We start from the raw sequence: 19,512 nt of genomic DNA, 5'->3' as shown, positions 1-19,512 counted from the left end.
TCACATCACAGTGCCTTTAAAGTGAAAGCAAGCCAGTTGCTCATGATGTGTGGCAGTGCAGTGGAGAAATAACCACCATAGCCCTGATCTGGAAGACCCTGAATGTCAAGGTCAAGCACACGCCGTAACCTGCTCTGCTTTCCCAAAAGGCAGCACTGGCCAGACAGAATGGCCCTGCCTTAGAACAGGAAGCACAGCCCAGTCCAGGCACTTATCTAGAAACCCGCTGAAAAGAAGAGTACGTGCTTGCAAGGAGGTGACAGAGTGGAGGGTGAGGACCCGTGGTGCGCATGTGTAAGCTGCTCCCGTGCTCGCAGCAAGCCTGGTCTCTAGAACACTCCTCTGCTGCTTTCACCCGGCCTCCAGACCTGTGTTCTCTGCTCCTTGGCAGAGTCATAGATATGGCAAGGATACTCTGCCTTTCCCTCATTTTCAGGGTTCTGTGCGGCTGCAGAGGTCCCTGCTGGGGCATGTGCCCCGGAGCCTCCTGGGGTTGTCCTTTCCTAAATTTGAAGCTGTTGCTTTATATCAAGCTCCAGAGTGGGGCCTTCAGGAGTTCGTGTCTATGTTCGTGTCAGGAATAGGATGGCTCTGCTCTAGCTATTTTGTGATGAGGGAGCCAGAATAGCTGTAACAGAGTGCATTGTAACCAGGAACTAGACAGTCCTACTGGGCTCCGAAGACACAGGTTACATATTTGTCCTGAAACATGAGCCTGGATATCCTTTCCCCTCCTTGGATGTGTAGACGAGGGGGCTGTATCATCGAAGCAGGTGCCACTGTGCATTTCCCTATGGATAATCAGAGTTTCCTCTGTTTCTATTCTGTGCAGAATAAACTCCTCTCTAAGAGCCTGTCTCATACTCATCCTCCGTCTTCTCCCTCCTGCCTTCCATCTCCTGATTCAGCTGCTACTTCCTCTCCATCAACTGTTGACTCTGTTTCTCCTGCCAGAAAGGTAGTTATCCCAAACAATTGTCTTCCCCTACTCCTTGCATGTTCTTAGATATTCTCCTGCTCCACTCAGCCTGCTCAGACGACCATCTGAAGCTTGGCTTGGCTGGGATGAAAATTTATAAGGTCCTTTACAACAGTCCTGAGTTTGGTTTTGGTTTTGTGTTGGAGCAAGAAACTAAACAGAACAGACAGCACACAAAACCTAATCAAATGGTGCTTACTTGTCTAGCAAGCACTTTCTGAGCACCCACTGTATGCTAACCATCATGCCAGAGGCTGAGAAAATGAGGAGGCGGGGGTACAGTTCTCTTATACAGTGTAGATGACAAACAGAATATCAGCATAGAAATGTATCACATTACACCATAGGATATTGCCAATATTTGGCTATTTTTCACCTAACAAGACAGTCTCACACGGTGCACCTCAGACAATACTATTGATGAATTATGTGAGAGGTTTAAAAGGAAGATTCTAGGAACCCAGAACAGTGAAGCCTGGGAAGGCTTCACGGAGGAGGTAATATGGGAGCCAAGTGTTGAAGATTATACGGAGGGATTTTGCTAGAATGAGGTGTAGGGGAAGCGCATTTTCAAAAGGATCTGGCTTGTGGTAAGGAAGGCAGATAGGACGTGCATGAATGGGAAGACAATTCTGGTGCAACTTGATTTCAGGATAAAAGTATTTATAGGAGTGCGGACAGTAAAAGTGAAAGTCAGTCCACTTTGTGTTAAAGGGATTCATTCCATCTTCTTATAAAGAGCCACTGCAGGGTCTGCTCTGAATTCTGGAAGAATGGCTCAGGTAGTGATGCAGAGTGTGGGGAACTGGTGGGAGCCCATGGTGGTTGAGGAGATAAAGCTATTAAGTTTGGGTTCTAGAGCACTTTTCATGTTTTTCGCTTGTCTGCCTGTTACCTAATATGCCAAGAGCACTATCAAGCTGGAGTGGGAGAGGGGCAGCCTCTGGAGGAGCTTAGCCCCTGTAATGGGTGAGTCTGAAAATGGAGTGAAGTGCACTTGTTCAGCTATCACTCATGACAGTGAGTTGGAGCCTCTTTCTGGAGGACTGTGCTCCCCTGAACTCCTCTGTTCTGTCTAGCCCCACTAGGGCTCATCTCCATATGTGGTGCTAAGTGTGCCCATGGCAGAGTTACCGCTCATTTGTTTCCACTCTGTTAGACTGAAGCACAAACCAGAAATCCACTGGGCTGTTCCCTGGGCTGGTGCATCAGTGGGATGTTAGGAGCTGCCTCCTGGGAGTCCCACCCCCACTGACCCCCATTACTGTGGGGAGAAGAGTGCAGGCAGGGTCTCCAAGGAAGGAGCAAGGAACCTTAGCAGCCCCACCCACTCCATGGTCCCCAGTGTGGGTGCGAAGCCTCCCTGGAGGGGAAGCTGGGGGTGGTGTGGGGAAACAGAAACACTTCTCATCTTCAGCTCTACTGAACACAGCCATGGCTGAGATGCCCAGCGACTTGTTCCACGTCAGCTTTGGTCAGTGGTTTGACCTTAAGTCTCTTGACCTTAAGGAGTCACCATTTTCTCATCAACAAGAGAGTGACTCTTGGCTCATCTGATAGTGACCTCTGTGGTTAGAGACTGGCATACTGGTCGTCGTCATCACCAAGACTTCCGAGTAGCCTTTGGGAGAATAACCTTCCCTGGCGGGTACTTCCTGCTATGGAAAAGGTCACTGGTGCCCTGGCCAGGATGATGGGGGGAGCGAGGGCACCTAGGCACAGGCAGGCAATGACTGGTGCTGCCAGCTGGGCAGCTGGGCCCCCACTGTGCTTCTGTCTGGCCCAGACCCTTTCCTGCTAGCCCTGAGCTTGCCCTTTCTTTCATCCTTAGGGAAGGCCTGGATTGGTCACTGTCCTCTCAGATTTGGGAGCAGAGGTAGAACAAGAGAAGTGACCACACTTTCCAAGTTCCCTGACTTGGTTTCCAGTAGGTATTAGTTCTCTCGGTGATGGCAAGAGGCAGCCTGAGGCAGCCTGCCCAGGTACACGCAGGGCCACTGGGGTCTGGCAAAGACACTTCTAATCGCAAGAATACCCCGTCATTCATTATCTGACTCCACTGAGGCCCTTGGCTGCTTCTCCACTGCGCTCTTCAAACAGCTTTAAATCAACATCACTCATTAAGCCAATGAGTGAGCATTCGTTCATCCAACAAATATTTATTGAATGACAAGCTGGTGTCAGGCATTTCACTCTTGGGATACACATCAGTTATCAGGGGTTACATTCCTGCCCTGATGAGGCTTGCATCCTAGTAGAGGGAGGTATAAATAATCTATAATGTCTAGGTAAATTATATGATGTATCAGAAGACAGTTTTTCCCATGGGAAAATTAGAGCAGGTAGCAAAGACTTGGCACGCTGGGGAAGGGTAGCAATCTTAAATGGATAACGGTGGGAGAGCTCTTCCTGGGAAAGAGAACTAAGCAGGAACAGAGCCTCAGAGAAGAAAACAAAGGCAAAAAAAAAAAAAAGAAAACAAAGGCAAAGGGAGGAGACTAGTTCCCAGGCTCCGGATTCTAGCCTGTGTTCTCTCTTCTGAACCACAGAAGCCACGTGTGAATGGAGGCCTTGTCAGAGGGAACAGCCCAGAGGCTATGTGCATAGAGCCCCAAGCCCAGGCTCAAGGAGGGCTGCAAATGGGGTGGGTGGGCTTCAGGGGCTCCTCGGGCCCCCACCTCTACAGCTTTGCTCTCTGTTTCTCCTAGGTTGGGGTAGAACAATTGCTCCCTATTATTTCTTATCTCCCTAGCTAGTCTTAGCCATCAGATGATGGTGTCATTGGACAATTTCAGTAGCTTTTGACTTACTAATTACAGGCTGATGAGCCTGTCACTGTGTGGCTGGGAATGATTGGGGAGTTCTCAGGAAATGGTTGCCGTGGGACACTTACCCTGTCTGTGGACTTGGACTTGATACCCACAGACCTCTCCACATCTCACCGTGAAGCCGTTGTAGGCAATTAAGCACAGAGTGGTGAATTTCTAGCTTCCAGCAGTCTTGGAAAGGATCTTGCCAGCTGCACTACTCCCCTGCCCCCACCTGCAACTTCCCTGCCTTGCCGGGACCCCACCATTGATTCCACACCAGGCTCTGCATGTGCAGAATCTGGCAGAGTGATGGCCTCCTCTGAGAAGACTCTGCTGCCCCTTAAAGCAGGTGACAACCTGGTGACAATTTCCTTCTGTCCTGATGGAGCTGAGAGAGCTACTGCCCTGGAGAGAGCCTGGGGCCTTCACGCTTCTCCCCAGCAGATTCTGGGGCTGCTCTGATGCCCAGAGACTGCCTCAATTCAGTGGAGCCAGAGAAAGGAAAATGCTCTTGGAAACTGGTGCTTGGTTCTTGGCAACCTCTGGCAGGCAGAGTGTTTCGGTTCCTGCCCTAGAGCCCTACACCTTAATTCTGAGGATCCAGGGATAATCATCTCCTCTTAGAAACAGACCTAGTCAAACTTGTCATGAGGAACACTTGTTACAGGGATGCAAACTTGGGTCACCGAGTCCAAGAAATGTAGCCAGGGTTCTGCCTTCAGACTATGCTTGCCTGACCGACACGTTGCCTTAAATTTCAGTGTGATGCAGCTAGTTTTTGGCCTGAACCGTCACAAGAAATCTTGAGGTCCCCTCATTTAGGGACCAAATTCTTACCAGGGTCTTATCTTTTATGTCATTTTTTTAAGACTATGGGCTATGGGATCATGCCCAGTCTGATCATTCATACCATCAAACCAGTCCTCCTGTTGCACCATTAGCCCCCATCAACCCTTAGTTAACATCTTTCTTCAATGCAGGAGGCCACTGCCAGTTTAGCCTTTAACATGGCTGCTAGCCACTTACCAAGGCTGGTGAGCTCTTGCAAGATCAAGATGGCAGCGGAGAATTTACACAGCTGAGCCAGAGGGAGGGCCTCCGGGGGTTGGGGGCTGTAGTTTAGTCCTGTGTCAGAAGAGCAATGTGCATTGCAAAAGGAGCTTTCTCTACCCCGGGGGGTGTTTGTTTTAAAACTGGATTTGCAGGGTTTACTCTAGAGATTTGCATATTAGGAGCTGGGTGAGTCTAGCTGGGCCATCTGCCAGTGTTTCATCTGATAGCAAGGGTAGAGTTCAACGCTGGCTCCAACCTCATTGTTCTCTCTGTTCTGGGGATAGAGCTAGGCAATCCTTTGGAGGTAACCTGTGTACATCCCAGCCTGGGGGATTTTAATTTGCAGGGAGGCAGGTGCTGTAGTGAGCAGGATGTAGGCTTGGAGTCACACTTGGGTTCAGCTCACAGATGACCTGCTTACTTGCAGTGTGGTTTTGGATGAATTAGTAGACCTCTCAGCACCTTAGTTTCCTAATCTTCAGAATGGAGGTGGCAGCAGCTACTCCTGAGGGTGAGTGGAATAATGCAAAGACCCAGCATATATCCAGTCCCTCAAATATCTAATAACTGTGCTATTTCCCCAGTGGAGAATTCTGGAAGAAAGCTCACTTACCTAAAATGCATGTTGATTCCTCTCTTTCTAAAGGCAAAGAAGTCGCCTTCAGGTTTCCATTTCCAACCCGGCCACTTAAGAACATTGCGGCCTCAGGTGAGTTAGAGCCTCCCTGAACCTCAGTGGCCCCATCTGCGAAGGGGGATTATCAGACCCACCTCGCAAGGCTGTGAGGGTTCAGTGCAGCTCAGCGCCTGGCACCAGGGGACACTGGCGCCCACTGGGAGGTCACAGCCCCTAAGGCCTGCCTGCATCTCAGCTCTGAAGGTTATCATTTCCAGAGCCCCTCAAATAAGGCAGTTTCAATCCTTGCCCTGAACATATGGCTGAGGACTCAGGCACACCAGTCCGTCGGCTGATTTTCCTCATCCAGGGACTCCTCAGGGAGGAGTATATTCCTATTTGCCCAGAAGACTTCCGTTGGCCCTATATGTCAAAATCTCCCCTTCCCTCAAGCTCTTAGCTCGGAGGCCCTGGAAACTCTATTCCCCAGCCCTGCCTGACCCACGTTGGTTTCCTGATCCTCACGGCAGTTCAGGTGGAGAAGTACAGCCTGGACAACTGGTATTCCTGGCTGAGTTCCAGGCCCAAGGGGGATGTTACCATTGTCTGGACACAAACAGATCCAAGCGCCTGCTTCCTCCTTCCTTCAGAGCATCTATCATGTGCCAGGAGTGTAGAGATGAGAAAGACAGGGTTATGACATCAGGGAGAGTGGAGATGACCCATCTCCCAGCTCGGAGCAGGGTAAGAAGGGTTCCAAAATCCAGACAGGGACATGCTTGGTGATGGTGCTTGTGACGACCATTAATGTCATCATGTTTGAATCTCAGTTAACTCAAGAAGAGGGAGAAGCCAGTGCATTCATCTGGGTGGGCTGTATTATTCTTACTCGTGCAGAGGAGGGAACACAGCAACTGCAAGTTCCTTTGTGTGAAAGCCACGCAGGAGGGGAGAAAAGAAGTTCCAGAACAGGGAAAATTAAAGCTGCATCAGTGGCCGTGCTTTGAACTCATTAACCATCTACCAGGCAATTCTTGGGAACCCAGCACCCTGTGAGGTGCACCCCAGATTCTCTGATGACTCTTTCACAGCCCTGTGAGGATGGCAGTGGTCTCCCCATTTTACAGATGAGGAAGCTGAGGCTCACAGAAGGGAAATGACGTATGTGACGTTAACTTAATGTGAAGTTAGATGATGGCCCACCTGAATTGTCCAACCATTCCAGCTTGTTCTAATTAATTAGCTGGAAAAAGTAGAATTTCCAAGAGGAAAAAATACCCCATATAGTATTTTGGTTTTTCTTTTTAAATCTCTAATCCATGGTGGCCTGATTCTTCTGGATACAATGAAAATGAATTACTAGAAATATGACCACGCACTTGGATGTGTGGCTATGTTGAACTGCTCTATAAGTGTCTAATGCTTTCACTTACGGTGTTCCTTGGATCACAGATCAGTTCCTGTTAGTGAAAAATATCCCAGTTTTTAAAAAATTACAAAAATATTGAAAGATACATAAAGGGTGCAAAAGCAGTCCCATGGCCTTCCAAAATTACCATTTCTTAAAAAACCAGTGACTGTGGCATGTTCGTTTCTGAGTAGGTCATCTGATTGCCCAGATTTGGATTTGGAAAAAGTACTCCCAGCCGAATTGTAAGCTTTCCTCTGGACCAGCTCCCCAGGAGCGCAAGTGCTTTTGCCTTTCAGTGCAGTAATTTCGTTGTTGAGAACCTCTGGCTTCTGGTTCTTACTCTGAGGTCAAACCATAATGAGTTTTCTGGAGGTTTCTCCATGAGTGGAGTTTCTTTTCTTCCTCAGGATGCCCAGGACCCATTCATTTCCACATTGGCTAGAACAGTGCTACTTAAAGTGTGTTCCATTGGCAGGAACTAGTCTGTGATCCAAGGAGCACAGCAAGAGGAAGCATTAGACACTTGTAGGAGAAGGCAATGGCACCCCACTCCAGTGCTCTTGCCTGGAAAATCCCACAGACGGAGGAGCCTGGTGGGCTGCAGTCCATAGGGTCGTGAAGAGTCGGACACGACTGAGCAACTTCACTTTCACTTTTCACTTTCATGCATTGGAGAAGGAAATGGCAACCCACTCCAGTGTTCTTGCCTGGAGAATCCCAGGGATGGGGGAGCCTGGTGGGCTGCTGTCTATGGGGTCGCACAGAGTCAGACACGACTGAAGCAACTTAGTAGCAGCAGCAGCAGCAGCAGTTCAACATAGCCACACAGCCAAGTGTGTGATCATATTTCTAGTAATTCATTTTCATTGTATCCAGAAATATCAAGCCACCATGGATTAGAGATTTAAAAAGAAAAACCAAAACCTAGTCACTCACCGCTGACCATCTGAGGAGCAGTGAGTTAGCATGAGTCCAGGTGGTTAGGTCTGCACTGTCTTGGAGCCAGGAAGACATCGTACCATCAGGAAATGGGAGATAACCTGAGACTCCAGGGCAGCATCCTCCTTCACTCTGGTTTTTGGGGCGGCCTCCTCTCATCCCTGAGACAAGTTCTCCATCACCTGCCTCCTACTGTCCTTCCAGGAAGTCCTGGCTCCCTCTTGTTCTTGGTGTTCCTGGCATGGTTTCCATGATACAGTTGGGAAGGGCATATAGGAGCACCAGTGTTGCTTTCCTTGAGAGTGCCTTCATTTCATTATTCCTGGGAAAACCGCTGTCATGGGTAGGCATGTGGATGCAACCGGGAGAAAGGAGTCTTTTATGACTCAGGGCCCACAATGAAAGGAAGGACAGGGCTTGGTCTTCACCCTGGATCCCTTGTGCTGATAGAATAACCGACAGGCCCATGACTGCGCAGACATGTTTTGGCGGCACCCCCAGCCACCCCAGGACTCTCTGCTTGCTTCTATAATTGCTCCTAAGTCAGGATTGCATAGAAGCTCAGCAGCACAAAGTGCTTATTAGCTAAGTAGTTAATAAGGTCTCATTAGGGACTTGTATTTAAAGCCCCAGAAAGTAGAGTCTCGCTCTCTGCTCGCTCGGGGGAGGCAGTGATTGTGCGTGGGCATCTGGCATCACACGGTGCCTTCCTGGGAGAGCGCCTCAGAGCCAGTTCACACATGGGGTCAGGAGAGACAGTCACGCAAGGGGAGTATGGGCAGTGAGGTAAATCTGACCTCTTCTGTCTTTATTTTGCTGTAAACGCAGGAAGTACTTGGTATTCTCAGCTCCTATCCGAGGAGGCCTGTGTTGGAGGCCCCAGCAGGGGGTGGGACATCAGGCAAATAATGGCTCATTGTCCAGAGCCAGTGCACCTGAACCTCTGTTAGGAGCAGGAGCCAAGTTTCTTGGCATTTGTGAAATCCTGAAAATGGCAGCATGTATGCTCAGAAGCAGAATCCTAATCTCTTCCAGACGGGGCCAGTTTTGAGGGTGGGGAGGGTAAGCAGTCTGGCAGCTGCTGCGGCTGAGAAGGAGCGAGCTTTGTGAAATCTGAGGGGGTCCCATCTGTCTGGGATCAGACACCCGAGAAGGTCCCCGGCCACATCTTCCATAGTTCCCCAGAGAGCCCCACACATGGTCTGGCACGACTGATCCAAGTAGCTGCTGGTGTTGGGACTTCCTTAATGAGAAGCGGGCAGGCATCCCCTGGGTCATGTCTTTCACCTCAGCCTGCTTGGCAGCCCTTCCCTCTTCATCCTCTTTTTGTATCTGTGCGTTTGTTGGTGCCCAATGAGTTGGCCTCAGGTTCTGAGGGTGGGCCCTGCTTCCAGGAGGCAGGACCTGTGGGCACCTGCTGCTATTTGCTTTGTTGTCCCTGAACTTCCTGCTTTATCTTTGGGGCTTTCACTGTGAATTGTGTGGCCTTCCAAGAGTGGTATGGGGTTTAGATTGAGGGCCTTCCTTTGTCCCCATACAAGTCACTGTTACTTGCCGTGAAGATGGCTATCAACCTGTGACTGAGGGCCAGCAGTCTACATTGCTGCTATCTGTGGCCACATCTCCCAGAAGCTGGATTCAGAGGCTGGGGAGCGTCTCCCTCCAAGGCCTTAGGATCAGGAACCGTGTTTACAGACACAGTCTCATATCGTGCGTGTTTGCCTCCCTACAGAGGAGATAGCCATATTCCCGGGCTGGCCTTTCAGAGCTGGTGGGGGAAGAATAAGCTGGGATTTGCCTGGGGCTGTATGTGTGATTTTACCACATCTGCGTGGATTGTCAGCTCTCACCCCTTCCCCAGCTCCATGACACACCAGTGGGGATCCAAGCATTCATGGGTAGGCACGGACCATCATGCCTTCGGGAGTACAGGCACCCACAACCCATCAGGCTGTGGTCTCTGGGGCCAACGTGGAACTGATTTGCCCAGCACCAGCTCTGGGGCCCTGGGCACTGCCACCTGGAGCTCCCTGTCCTGCTCCCTGCACTTGTCCAGTGGGGACCACCATCCATTCCCATTTCGGCCACTCTATTGGCAAGGTAGTCTGTGTCCTGACCTGATAGAACTGAAGTCAGGCATAGCCACAGTTCCCTAGTGGACCCAGGGGCTGCAAGGGAGGCTGGGGCTGCCAAATTCAGAGGGAGGGGGGAGGGAGGAGTCGAGTTCCTCTTGGCCCAGCCCTGCCAAGTGCCCAGCATTCACACACATGCTCTCTCATTCTTGCCACAGCTCCATGGTAGGCACCATTTATTCCCATTTCACTAAATGAGGATACTGAGCTCAGAAGCTGAGGGCTTTCTGTCCCATCTTAGAACCGTTAGTGGTAGAGCTCAGTCCTAACCCTCCTGATCTGGGGAAATGGGGAACAGGTCTCCCCATGTAGCCGCTCCAGGCCCTCTAGAGAGGGGAGTCTGGGGAAGGGCAGCTTCAGTGCAGCTGGCTTGTTTTCTTAGTGTGAAGGTCCCCCAGCTGGGGCTCAGGAGACCTTAGCAGAGTCCTGGATCTTGCACTGGTTTCTAAGTGGCCTTGGATAGATCCCTTCCTCTAGGATTCATTCTCCCTCTCTGTGAACTGAGCAAGCTGAACTCCTGAAGACCATGTACTCCCAGTGGATGTAGTTGTGAGTCACCCTGCTGATCTCTCTCTTCTCCATCTGCAGAGTGCCTGCTGCTGACTGCAGGCTAGTGAGGCCTCTCCTGGGACGCTGGCTACTGTTTGCATGTGGGTGTGGAGCTCTCCCACCTCCAGCTCGTTCGTGTTTTCCTTCTTGGTGCTAATGGCCTCTCCCTTTGTCTCTGTCTCCTTTATCTCTGCTCTTGGGTAGCTGACAGTAGGGAAAGTATCCAGCGGAATAGGGGCTGCAGCTGAAGTTCTGGTCAATCTGTACTTGAATGATCACAGACCTAAAACTCAGGCCACCTCTCCAGACCTGGTAAGGATGCGCACCCTTCCGCCTTCACCCACAGACACTGGCTCTGGCCTCCCAGGGAGGGTGCCTGGGATGCTGAGAGGATGGCCTGGCCCCCTTCTCATGGGACAAGAGGGGCTGAGAACGGGCTGGGTCAGAGCGGAGGTTAGTGGCGGGGCCTATGTTTCCTGTAGACGAACCTTAGTCGGCCCCCTTGTGGGTCATTTCAGAAAGCAGAGCATCTTCCCTGCCAGCTGGGGCTCTGGAGAACTCGGGGAAAAGGTCAGGGGAGGCCATCTACAGAGATGGACAACCCTTACTACCAAAGTTTAGCATCCAGTACAGACTGGGTTAAGAAGTAATGGGGAAAACATCCCTTTCCTCTGAATTCCCTCCTCCTCCAGATGACTCTGCTCACTGTCACCACCACAGTCTGAGTTCTTTTGGTGTCCTTTTGGCGCATTCCCCTGGAATCACCCAGGGGTGCCCCTCCTGCCCTGGGCCTCATCCTCCCCTTTTGCACTGAAGAAGTTCATTGGCACCCTTATGCCCCTTTCCTGCAGTTCTCTTGAACAGTTTTCATGCCATGAGCCTTCCCTGCCTGACCTGTGTCACTGCAAGGGGACAAGGATGGATAAGACATTCTTTCAGTGACCTCACTCTAGACCCAGGCAACACTTAACCCCTGACTCAGATTGCTGGAGATGGCATCCCTGGGCAGGAATGTTTGTGAGGGACACCTGCTCTGTCAGACGAGGAAATGTCACTTCCACTATGAAACCAGGGTGTCCAGCAGCCTGCCTGGGAGTACAGTCAACGCTGCCCTGGCAGGGCTGGGGTCTGCGTACCTTCCCACCCTCACTCTTGGCAGCAGTGCCCCCAATGACAAAAGCAGCACATAGCCTGTGAGGCCCCACAAGGCAGGCTGGCATCTCTACATGCCCGGCCTTGCGTTTGAAGATGCGGTGTACACCCTAACACGCTGTTCTTCTCTTCCGATGCCCTGTGCCTGCCAGGAGTCCGTTCGGAAGACGTTTCCCCTGAACGTGGGTGGCAGCGACACCTGTTACTTCTGCAAGAAGCGCGTGTACGTCATGGAGCGGCTGAGTGCGGAGGGCCACTTCTTTCACCGGGAGTGTTTCCGCTGCAGCGCCTGTGCCACCACCTTGCGCCTGGCCGCCTACGCCTTCGATGTTGACGAAGGTAACCCCCAGGGGCCAGGGCAGCACTTGTCTCTGGCCTGGGCTCCTGACTCTGGAGGCTCTGGGACAGCCAGCACTTCCCAGGGAGTATTGGTGTCATCAGAAAAGCAGTTCGGGGGCAGGGATCCCCTGCTAAGGGGAGAGGCTGCCTGTGGTGGGCAGGGGTCCTGAGGAAAGGGGAGCTGGCAGCATGGGGGCTGCACATGCGTAGGGAGCACCTGCCAGGCACCACGTGTTTATGGACATTTTTTCACTCAGTCTCACCACCTTCAGTCGCCCCTGTGTGGTCAAGAAAATCAAACCTGATAACTTAGGTCACATGCTTGGCACCACACCTGACATGTGAGAGGGGTTCAATTTGTTGTTATTCGGTTGCTAAGTCATGTCCGACTCTTTGTGACCCCATGGACTGCAGCATGCCAGGTTTCCCTGGCCTTCACCATCTCCCAGAGCTTGCTCAAACTCATGTCCATTGAGTCAGTGACACCATCCAACCGTCTCATCCTCTTGCCTCCTTCTCCTCCTGCCCTCCATCTTTCCCAGCATCAGGGTCTTTTCCAATGAAAAGGGGGGGTGGGGTTCAATACATGATGTCATATTCATATTATTATGAATGAAGCATGTATTGTAGGAATGACCAGAACTGTAACATGCCCTCTGCTGAGTGGCCTACCAGAATCATCAATGAAGGAGTCGCTTTCATTGGAATGAGTGATTAATTTCTAACCTTCAGCACTTGATGTTTGCACTATCATATAATGACAAAGCTTGTGATTCCATACCCTAAAACTAACTGCCTGGGTTCACATCCAGAGTATGCCACTTCCAGCATATGGCATATGTATGCCACACACAGATAACCTCTTACCTGACCTCTGGGTCCCTCAGTTTCCTTATTTACAAAATGAGGATAACAGTACTTTGCTCATTAGGTGATCACTGATTTAACTCCGGGGAAGGATTTAAGATAGTGCCTAGTATATTGAGTCCTACTCAAGACTTTGCTGTTGTATTATTATTCCCATCACTGTTGTCACTGGGGTAACAGTGGAGCAAAGAAGGGTTTTCTGGAAGGCACCCAGTATCCTGGGCAGTGGCCAGTGGCCCAGTGTGTGGCTCACTGGGTTTTCTGCCACCATCTGTTCAGTGCTGTTCCCACCCCCAGGGGTCCCAGAAGCAAGAGGAACTACAAACAGAGCTGCTATTCCAGGCTATCCATTTTGCTGCCTGGCAACTGGCCTTGGGAAGAGACTTGGCCTGAGGGATTATCTGAGGGTTTCTGCCCCATTCCCGGGAGCGTCCCCCCTGTCCCCCACCACCGTTGCTGCAGCTGGTGGCCTCCCCTCCACGCCTCTTCTTTAAGGCAGATGACGGAAACCATTTCCCACGTTTGCACCTTCCTGGGCTTGTTTCCCTTAGTGGTGTTTCTCTGACCTAGATGGGGGCAGGCACTTGGCTCAGGTTCTGCTGTGGCTCTGGTTTATAGGAGAAAAACCTCTGAGTGTGTGTTTCTTTTTACAGGCAAGTTTTTCTGCAAGCCTCATTTCATTCACTGTAAGACCAACAGCCAGCAACGGAAGAGACGGGCAGAGTTGAAGCAACAGAAAGAGGTAGGTTTTATCTTGAAAGTGGTTGTGAAATGGGTAAGTTCTCTGGTAGGAGGAGGTTGTCAAGAGTTCCTGCAGGTGAGGCCAATGTTTCTAGCTTTGGGGGGCTTGAGACTCAGGTGAAGAGGGCTCTGCTCCCTCTTCAGAGGACCTTCCTTCAGGGCAGGAAGGTCCCTGTGTCTCAGTCCATTCAGCTGGCCTCTGGGATGTGAGCTGTTCCAGATGTCAGTTCCCAGAGCAATGACTGCTGCTTCTCATGAGAAGCCTAGAAGAGCTTTCCCATGTGCCAAGGATGGGGCTAAATGCTTAGCCATGCAAAAGCCACGTAGCCCCCAGGGCCTGGGGCCCCAGTGGCCACAGAGCAGCATGAGCAAGGATGCCTGGTATAGGGCCAGCCCTCTGTGGTTTCCAAGTCCTTTCCCCAGGCTCTTGGATGTCAACGTGACTGGCCTGCTTATTTTCTAAATGGGTTGTGATAGCACCCTCCCTACCCCCACCTATGGTAGCTCTTAGCCAGCATCTTCTTTACGGCTTGATTAATCACCCATCTCCAGCAAGACCAACAACTTCAGCTTTTTTCTGATTTCACAAGTAATATGGGCTTCCCAGGTGGCTTATGTGGTAAAGAATCCGCCTGTCAATGCAGGAGACACAAGTTCGATCCCTGGGTTGGAAAGATCCCTTGGAGGAGGAAATGGTAACCCACTCCTGTATTCTTGCCTGGAATATCCCATAGACAGTGGAGCCAGGCAGGCTACAGTCCATGGGTTCGCAAAGAGTTGTCTACAGCTGAGCAACTGAGCACACACAGGCACACACACACACAGTAGAAAAATGGCTAAGTAAATGAAAGTCTATAAAGAAGGAAAGTGAAATAACCCATCATCACTCTATCCTGAGAAAATCATAATTAACATTTTGGAACATTTCTTTGTAGACTTTTTCCTGTATGAATACAGTTGACCCTTGAACTGTGTGGGAGTTAGAGCCTTTGACTCTCTGCAGGTTCGAAAATTCATGTATAATTTATAGCCAACCTTTCATATTGATGGTTCCTCCATATCAATAGATTCAACCATCCATGGATTAGGTAGAGGTATAGTATTCATTATTGAAAAATCTGCATTCAAGCAGACCCATGCGGTTCAAACCCACATTGTTCAAGGGTCAGCTGTATGTAGGATTCCCAGTTGGAATCCTACCTTGCAGTTTCATAGCCTTCTTTTTTCACTAACAGTATATTAAGAACAGTTTCCCATTAAGAATTCTTTTGGAGCCTAATCTTTGATACCTGTAAAAGATGACTGATAATTTATTTGCATCCTATATTGTTGGACATTACTATTTGCCTTATAAACAATTTACAGGGAATGTCTTTGTACCTGTATCTTTATCCATATTTCACGTTGTTACTTAGGGTCAATCATGAGAGTGAGATTGCTGAGTCAAAGGGCATGTATATTTTGAAGGCTCCAGAGAAAACTGATCCCTGTGATCAGTTCCCACCTGCCCCGCCTTTCCCCCGCCCCTCCCAGAAAGTTACACCCGTGTTCAGCCGCCTTCAGCCGTGCACAGGGGGTGCTGAGATTTTAGGGAGGGGTCCTGGTTGCAAATTGTAGGGTCTGCCAAGTCCTCTGTTTGTTGAGTCTTCCTCTGCTTCCCTGGAGGAGCCCTCTCTGAGCATCATGGACTGAATGCCCTCACCTTGATCTCTTTCTCAGGAGGAGGGGATGTGGAAAGAGCAGGAAGCCCCTCGGCGAGACCCTCCCGCGGAAAGTTCTTGCGCCGCTGCTGCCATCGCCACGCCGGAAGGCAGCCCCCCAGGTATCTCCAATTCCTTCTTTAGGAAGGCGCTAAGCTGGCCCCTCAGGCTGCCGTGGGGCCTGCTTCACCTTCCCCGGAGGCTGCTTAACTGGATTCAGGGACTCCTGCGCGCCACCAGCCTGCATATCAGGGACAATGCTTACAACTACTGCTACACCTACGAGCTCCTGAGCCTCGGGCTGCCCCTGCTCTGGGTGTTCTCCGAGGTCCTGGCTTCCATGTACCGGGAGTCGGAGGAGTCCCTCCAGAGCATCCGCAACTGGCTGCTCAGATGCGTCCCGGCCAAGCTGCACTGAAGCCCAGCCCCACAGTACCGTAACATTTCCCGCGTAGATGGCGGCGTGTTCGGCCAGCTCAGGCGCTGGCCTGGGAGCCCCGCCCTTGAACCAGTTAGCTCAAAGCCAAAGAATTTCCCGTCGGCCACCTGCACCTAGCCTGGTCGCGGTGAACATCTGCTTCAGGCCACCATGACATGAAGGATGTTTTTTTAATAGCTTTGTACTTTTATACCAAAGCGAGCCATACTTCTAGGTTTACATTTCAATTTTCAACGTTTAATAAGCCAAGAGAAAGCTTTTTTTTTTTTTTCTTTTGCTATGAGTGTCAGTTTTTTTAAACACGGGTTTGAGGTTTATAACTGGTATTACAAAAACCCCTTCCATGTTGTGGTCTTGAAATAGCCGCTCCCTGTAACGTGAATAATTTGGGCTTTTAAGTAAACCAGAGCCAGCGTGCGATCTCCTGACAGTGCCTTCTGATTTTGTGCCTGGATGCCACTTGTCAACATGGGACAACTGTTTGCAACATGAAAGCATAGTAATTTAGAAGGAAAAAAACAGAACAGAAAGGATGAAAGAGAATTAAATCTACAGAAGGATATGGCAACATGTAGTTACCTGTTACCTGTCCTCCCAGGGAGAAGGACTATTTTGCTCCCTTGTTCTGATGTAAGATAGTAGCTGCAAGATTCCCCTGACCCCAGTACCAAATTGCAGCCAAATTATGTAGAACCACAGGGTTTCAAGTGAGTTGCTACAGACATATGTTTTCCCTTCCCACTAATGAGCATGGCAGCCAAAGCCCATTGGCCCCTGGCCACTCAGAACTCCATCAAACTGATGCAATCCTGAAGAGGAGTCGTGTCAGCTGGTGGCCTTTCAAGCCCTCCTTTTGAGGTCCCCAATCCAGGTTGCAGTCTGAGCCAAGGCCATTCAGGGTCCACAACAGTCGGACTGAGGGAGGAAACTGCCCTCTCATGCCATGTCCTTTGGGACGGAGGGTATTTGTTAGCACCTGACAGTATTATTTCTGGAAAGCGTGACCTCCCCTGTGAGCATGGCTTGTAGGCATTCTGGCTTCTTAGCCAATCAGCTGCCATGCATATTTGGTCAAATGGTCAGAAACCATTGATTATTGAATTGTCCCAGCTGAGGAATGCATCTGATCCAGGGGGAAGCTCCCATGTCTTGACTAGCAGAGGAGGCTGGGAGTGGATGCTGTTATTGACTTTTGCATAAGAAATGTACCTTATTAAGGGCAAAACGGGCCTTGGGCCCACCTACATTCTTCATTCTGCGCATCTGGAGGCCTCAGTCTTCCCAGCTCCACTCTGCCTGGACATGCACGGCTGCTGGGTCTGGCTGAACAGTGGAGATGGCTGATAGAGAAAGACCTTCCGCAGAGTTCAGTGTATCTAGAGTTGCTGGGCCCTGCCTGTTACACTAGAAAGATCCTCTAAATTAAGAAAGGATGGAGTCTGGTGGGTTAGGAGCCAGAACTCTTAAGGGCTTTGAGATGCCAAGTTCTCCAGGGTGGGAAGAAGCAGGGAGGTATTTCTATAATATAAACACTTCCCTAAGTCCTTGGGTAAATCAGGGGCATAACTGCCGCCAAGTCCGTGGGAACTGGTGCCTCTGTCTTTGTTGGAACTGTTCTCATCCTATGACTTGCATTGTGTTTTTCCAAATTTTTGCTGATATTTTAGTGTTCTCTGGGGGGAGGAGCCCTTGATTCGTTTCATGTTTGATTCTGAAAGTCATGATGTAAACACATCACAGCTGTGTCATTGTTATTCCCGTCAGCTCAGGGCAGGATGAGATGCTTTGTGGGATGCTCCATGAAGCCAGAGTTAGGATCTCTGAGAATATCACTTATGGCCATAAGGAGACTGGTTTGAATTACTCTGGTGAGACAGGGCGTGCCTGTCAGAAGCCTGAGATGTTTGTATGTTCTGAGACGTTGAACCTTCCTGGTGGGGCAGTACCAAAACACAAAAGTAAGTCCTGGGAGCGGGATGTTTCTAAACCTCCATAACGTATTTAAGAACGAATGTGGGACACTGGAGTAAAATCGGGGCAGAGAGGATGTGGGGGGCGGTGGAGACAGGGGATTATATCCCATTGTACGGATCCACCCTTGCAGATAAGTCACTGCTCACTTCCAGAAAGGTTCATCTGTCTTAAGCAAGCCATAACTTGTTTGGGGGAGTTGCTCTTTTTTTTAATGGTTGCCTCGTTTTCAATTCCTGTACCTTTTCGTATTGTCCATCAGTTTCCTTGTTCCCCCAACTAAATTCTCTCTTCTGTCTCTCTCTCTCTCCAAACCTTACACTGTGGCCATCAGTTCATTTCAGCCTTCCAGTGCTGCACCCACTTCTTGGCTGACACACTTCTGCTCTGAGGTGACTGGTTTTCTTGCCAATTTTCAGAGAGTGGTACTAACCCCTAACCTGCTTTCCGCGCCCCGTCTCCCCCACTCCCCCCGCCGTGGCCTTGGTTGTGCTAACTGCGAGCGTCTTGCCTACTAATGGACTCACTCATTCGGTGGCATGGTTGGTGAACAATGTGGGGTGGTGTTCAGCTCGAAAGCGTTTCTGATTCCATCCCTCTGAGCCGGCTGCCCAGTCCACTCCAGGTGCATGGCCCACCTCCTCTCTATACTCCAAGGCCTGCATGCGTGCTTTTCTGGTCGCACTTACAAAGCCACTTACCTTCCTGGGAGGGTTAACCTGGAATGTGAGACTGTGCCATAGAGAGGGCCCTTTACCTTTGAGAAGAACTCTTTCATCTCTCAGCCTCTGAAAAAGCATATGCATACAAGCATCTTCTTCAGTTGCTTTCTAATATAGGTTATCAATGTTATCAATCCGCACCATAGGTGACCCTTTTTGGAAGGATTTTTTTTTTTTTAATTTCTCCCAGGCTTCATCACAAGCTTGGCCCAGACTCTCTATTTTAAACACACGATCACAGTTTTTCTAGTGAATCTTTCCTCCCCTGCAGCCTATACTTTCCCTCCCAGCGTTTTGCGTTGACTCTTCTGGTCTCTCTAGGCTCATAAAGCCCCAGAGGATACAGAAGCTTCAGCTAGAGCAGTCGTCGTCACAGGCCAAGGGTGCCTTGGAGAGCAGCCCCCTTTCAGTGCCCCCACAGCTCTGCTCAGAACACATCCCCCTGCTGACTCTGCCTGGAGCAGCAGGACACTCACAGTGCTTTTAAAGAGAAACACCACACCTAGTCCGGTGGGGCTGTTGAAGGCAGGCCTCGCAGTCCCAGGATGCAGGTGGTGGTGTCCTGCATGCGGCCCAGAGCCATGCTGACCTCTCTGCACAGCCCTGCATGCTGCATTTTGTTCCCTCATTGGTGCAGATCCCAGCCAGGACGAAGTCACCGTTCTTGTCTTATCTTCTCTTGCAGAGTCTCTCCCCTTTATAGAATGTCAACCAAAGAGTGCCCTCCTCCCCCGAGCCTCCTCCTTAGCTAGCCTCCCCGACCTTGTCACCATGCATGTTTGTGACCTTTGATAGTCATTACAGTGCCACGTGGAACCCTGTATTTTGCACACAGCAAACAATGTTTAGCTTTATTTATGGTATTTGATGCTGTACATGGAAATAAATATGGTTCTTTATAAAGCTCATTGTTTCCTCTCTTCTTTGCCGTGGAAGCTGCTCAAACCTGAAACACAGGGGTTGGTTGAAGGGGTTGGTCTTTCCTGAACTGGCGGGCCTTGCACTTGTGGTGACATGGAGCTCTCTGGGGCTGTGCTGGGTACTCTCAGAGGAAATATTACCTGGGGGTAATATTTGGAAAATATCATCCAT

At 50.3% G+C, this 19,512-nt stretch overlaps 1 protein-coding gene across 3 annotated transcripts in view; it reads left to right on the top strand.

Annotated features, from left to right (window-relative positions):
• The window catches only part of MICAL2 (microtubule associated monooxygenase, calponin and LIM domain containing 2), a 154,734-nt gene extending 135,434 nt beyond the window's left edge, over positions 1-19,300 (top strand). The window contains exons 21-28 of one of the 3 annotated variants that reach the window (XM_052653388.1): positions 833-958; positions 5,489-5,551; positions 10,694-10,801; positions 11,794-11,980; positions 13,501-13,589; positions 15,308-15,410; positions 18,033-18,090; positions 19,106-19,300. In XM_052653388.1, coding sequence (XP_052509348.1) covers positions 833-958; positions 5,489-5,551; positions 10,694-10,801; positions 11,794-11,980; positions 13,501-13,589; positions 15,308-15,410; positions 18,033-18,073 — 717 coding nt within the window. In that variant the 3' untranslated portion in view covers positions 18,074-18,090; positions 19,106-19,300. The remainder of the gene's footprint in view (positions 1-832; positions 959-5,488; positions 5,552-10,693; positions 10,802-11,793; positions 11,981-13,500; positions 13,590-15,307; positions 15,411-18,032; positions 18,091-19,105) is intronic. The other 2 variants (XM_052653386.1, XM_052653387.1) reach the window with 2 other exon arrangements.
• Positions 19,301-19,512: the final 212 nt, after the last annotated feature.

The sequence above is a fragment of the Budorcas taxicolor genome, chromosome 15, assembly GCF_023091745.1.
Source record: "Budorcas taxicolor isolate Tak-1 chromosome 15, Takin1.1, whole genome shotgun sequence".
NCBI classification, from domain to species: Eukaryota; Metazoa; Chordata; class Mammalia; order Artiodactyla; family Bovidae; genus Budorcas; species Budorcas taxicolor.
Note: the sequence above shows the minus strand (reverse complement) of the source record. Positions and strands in the feature narration are given on the sequence as shown.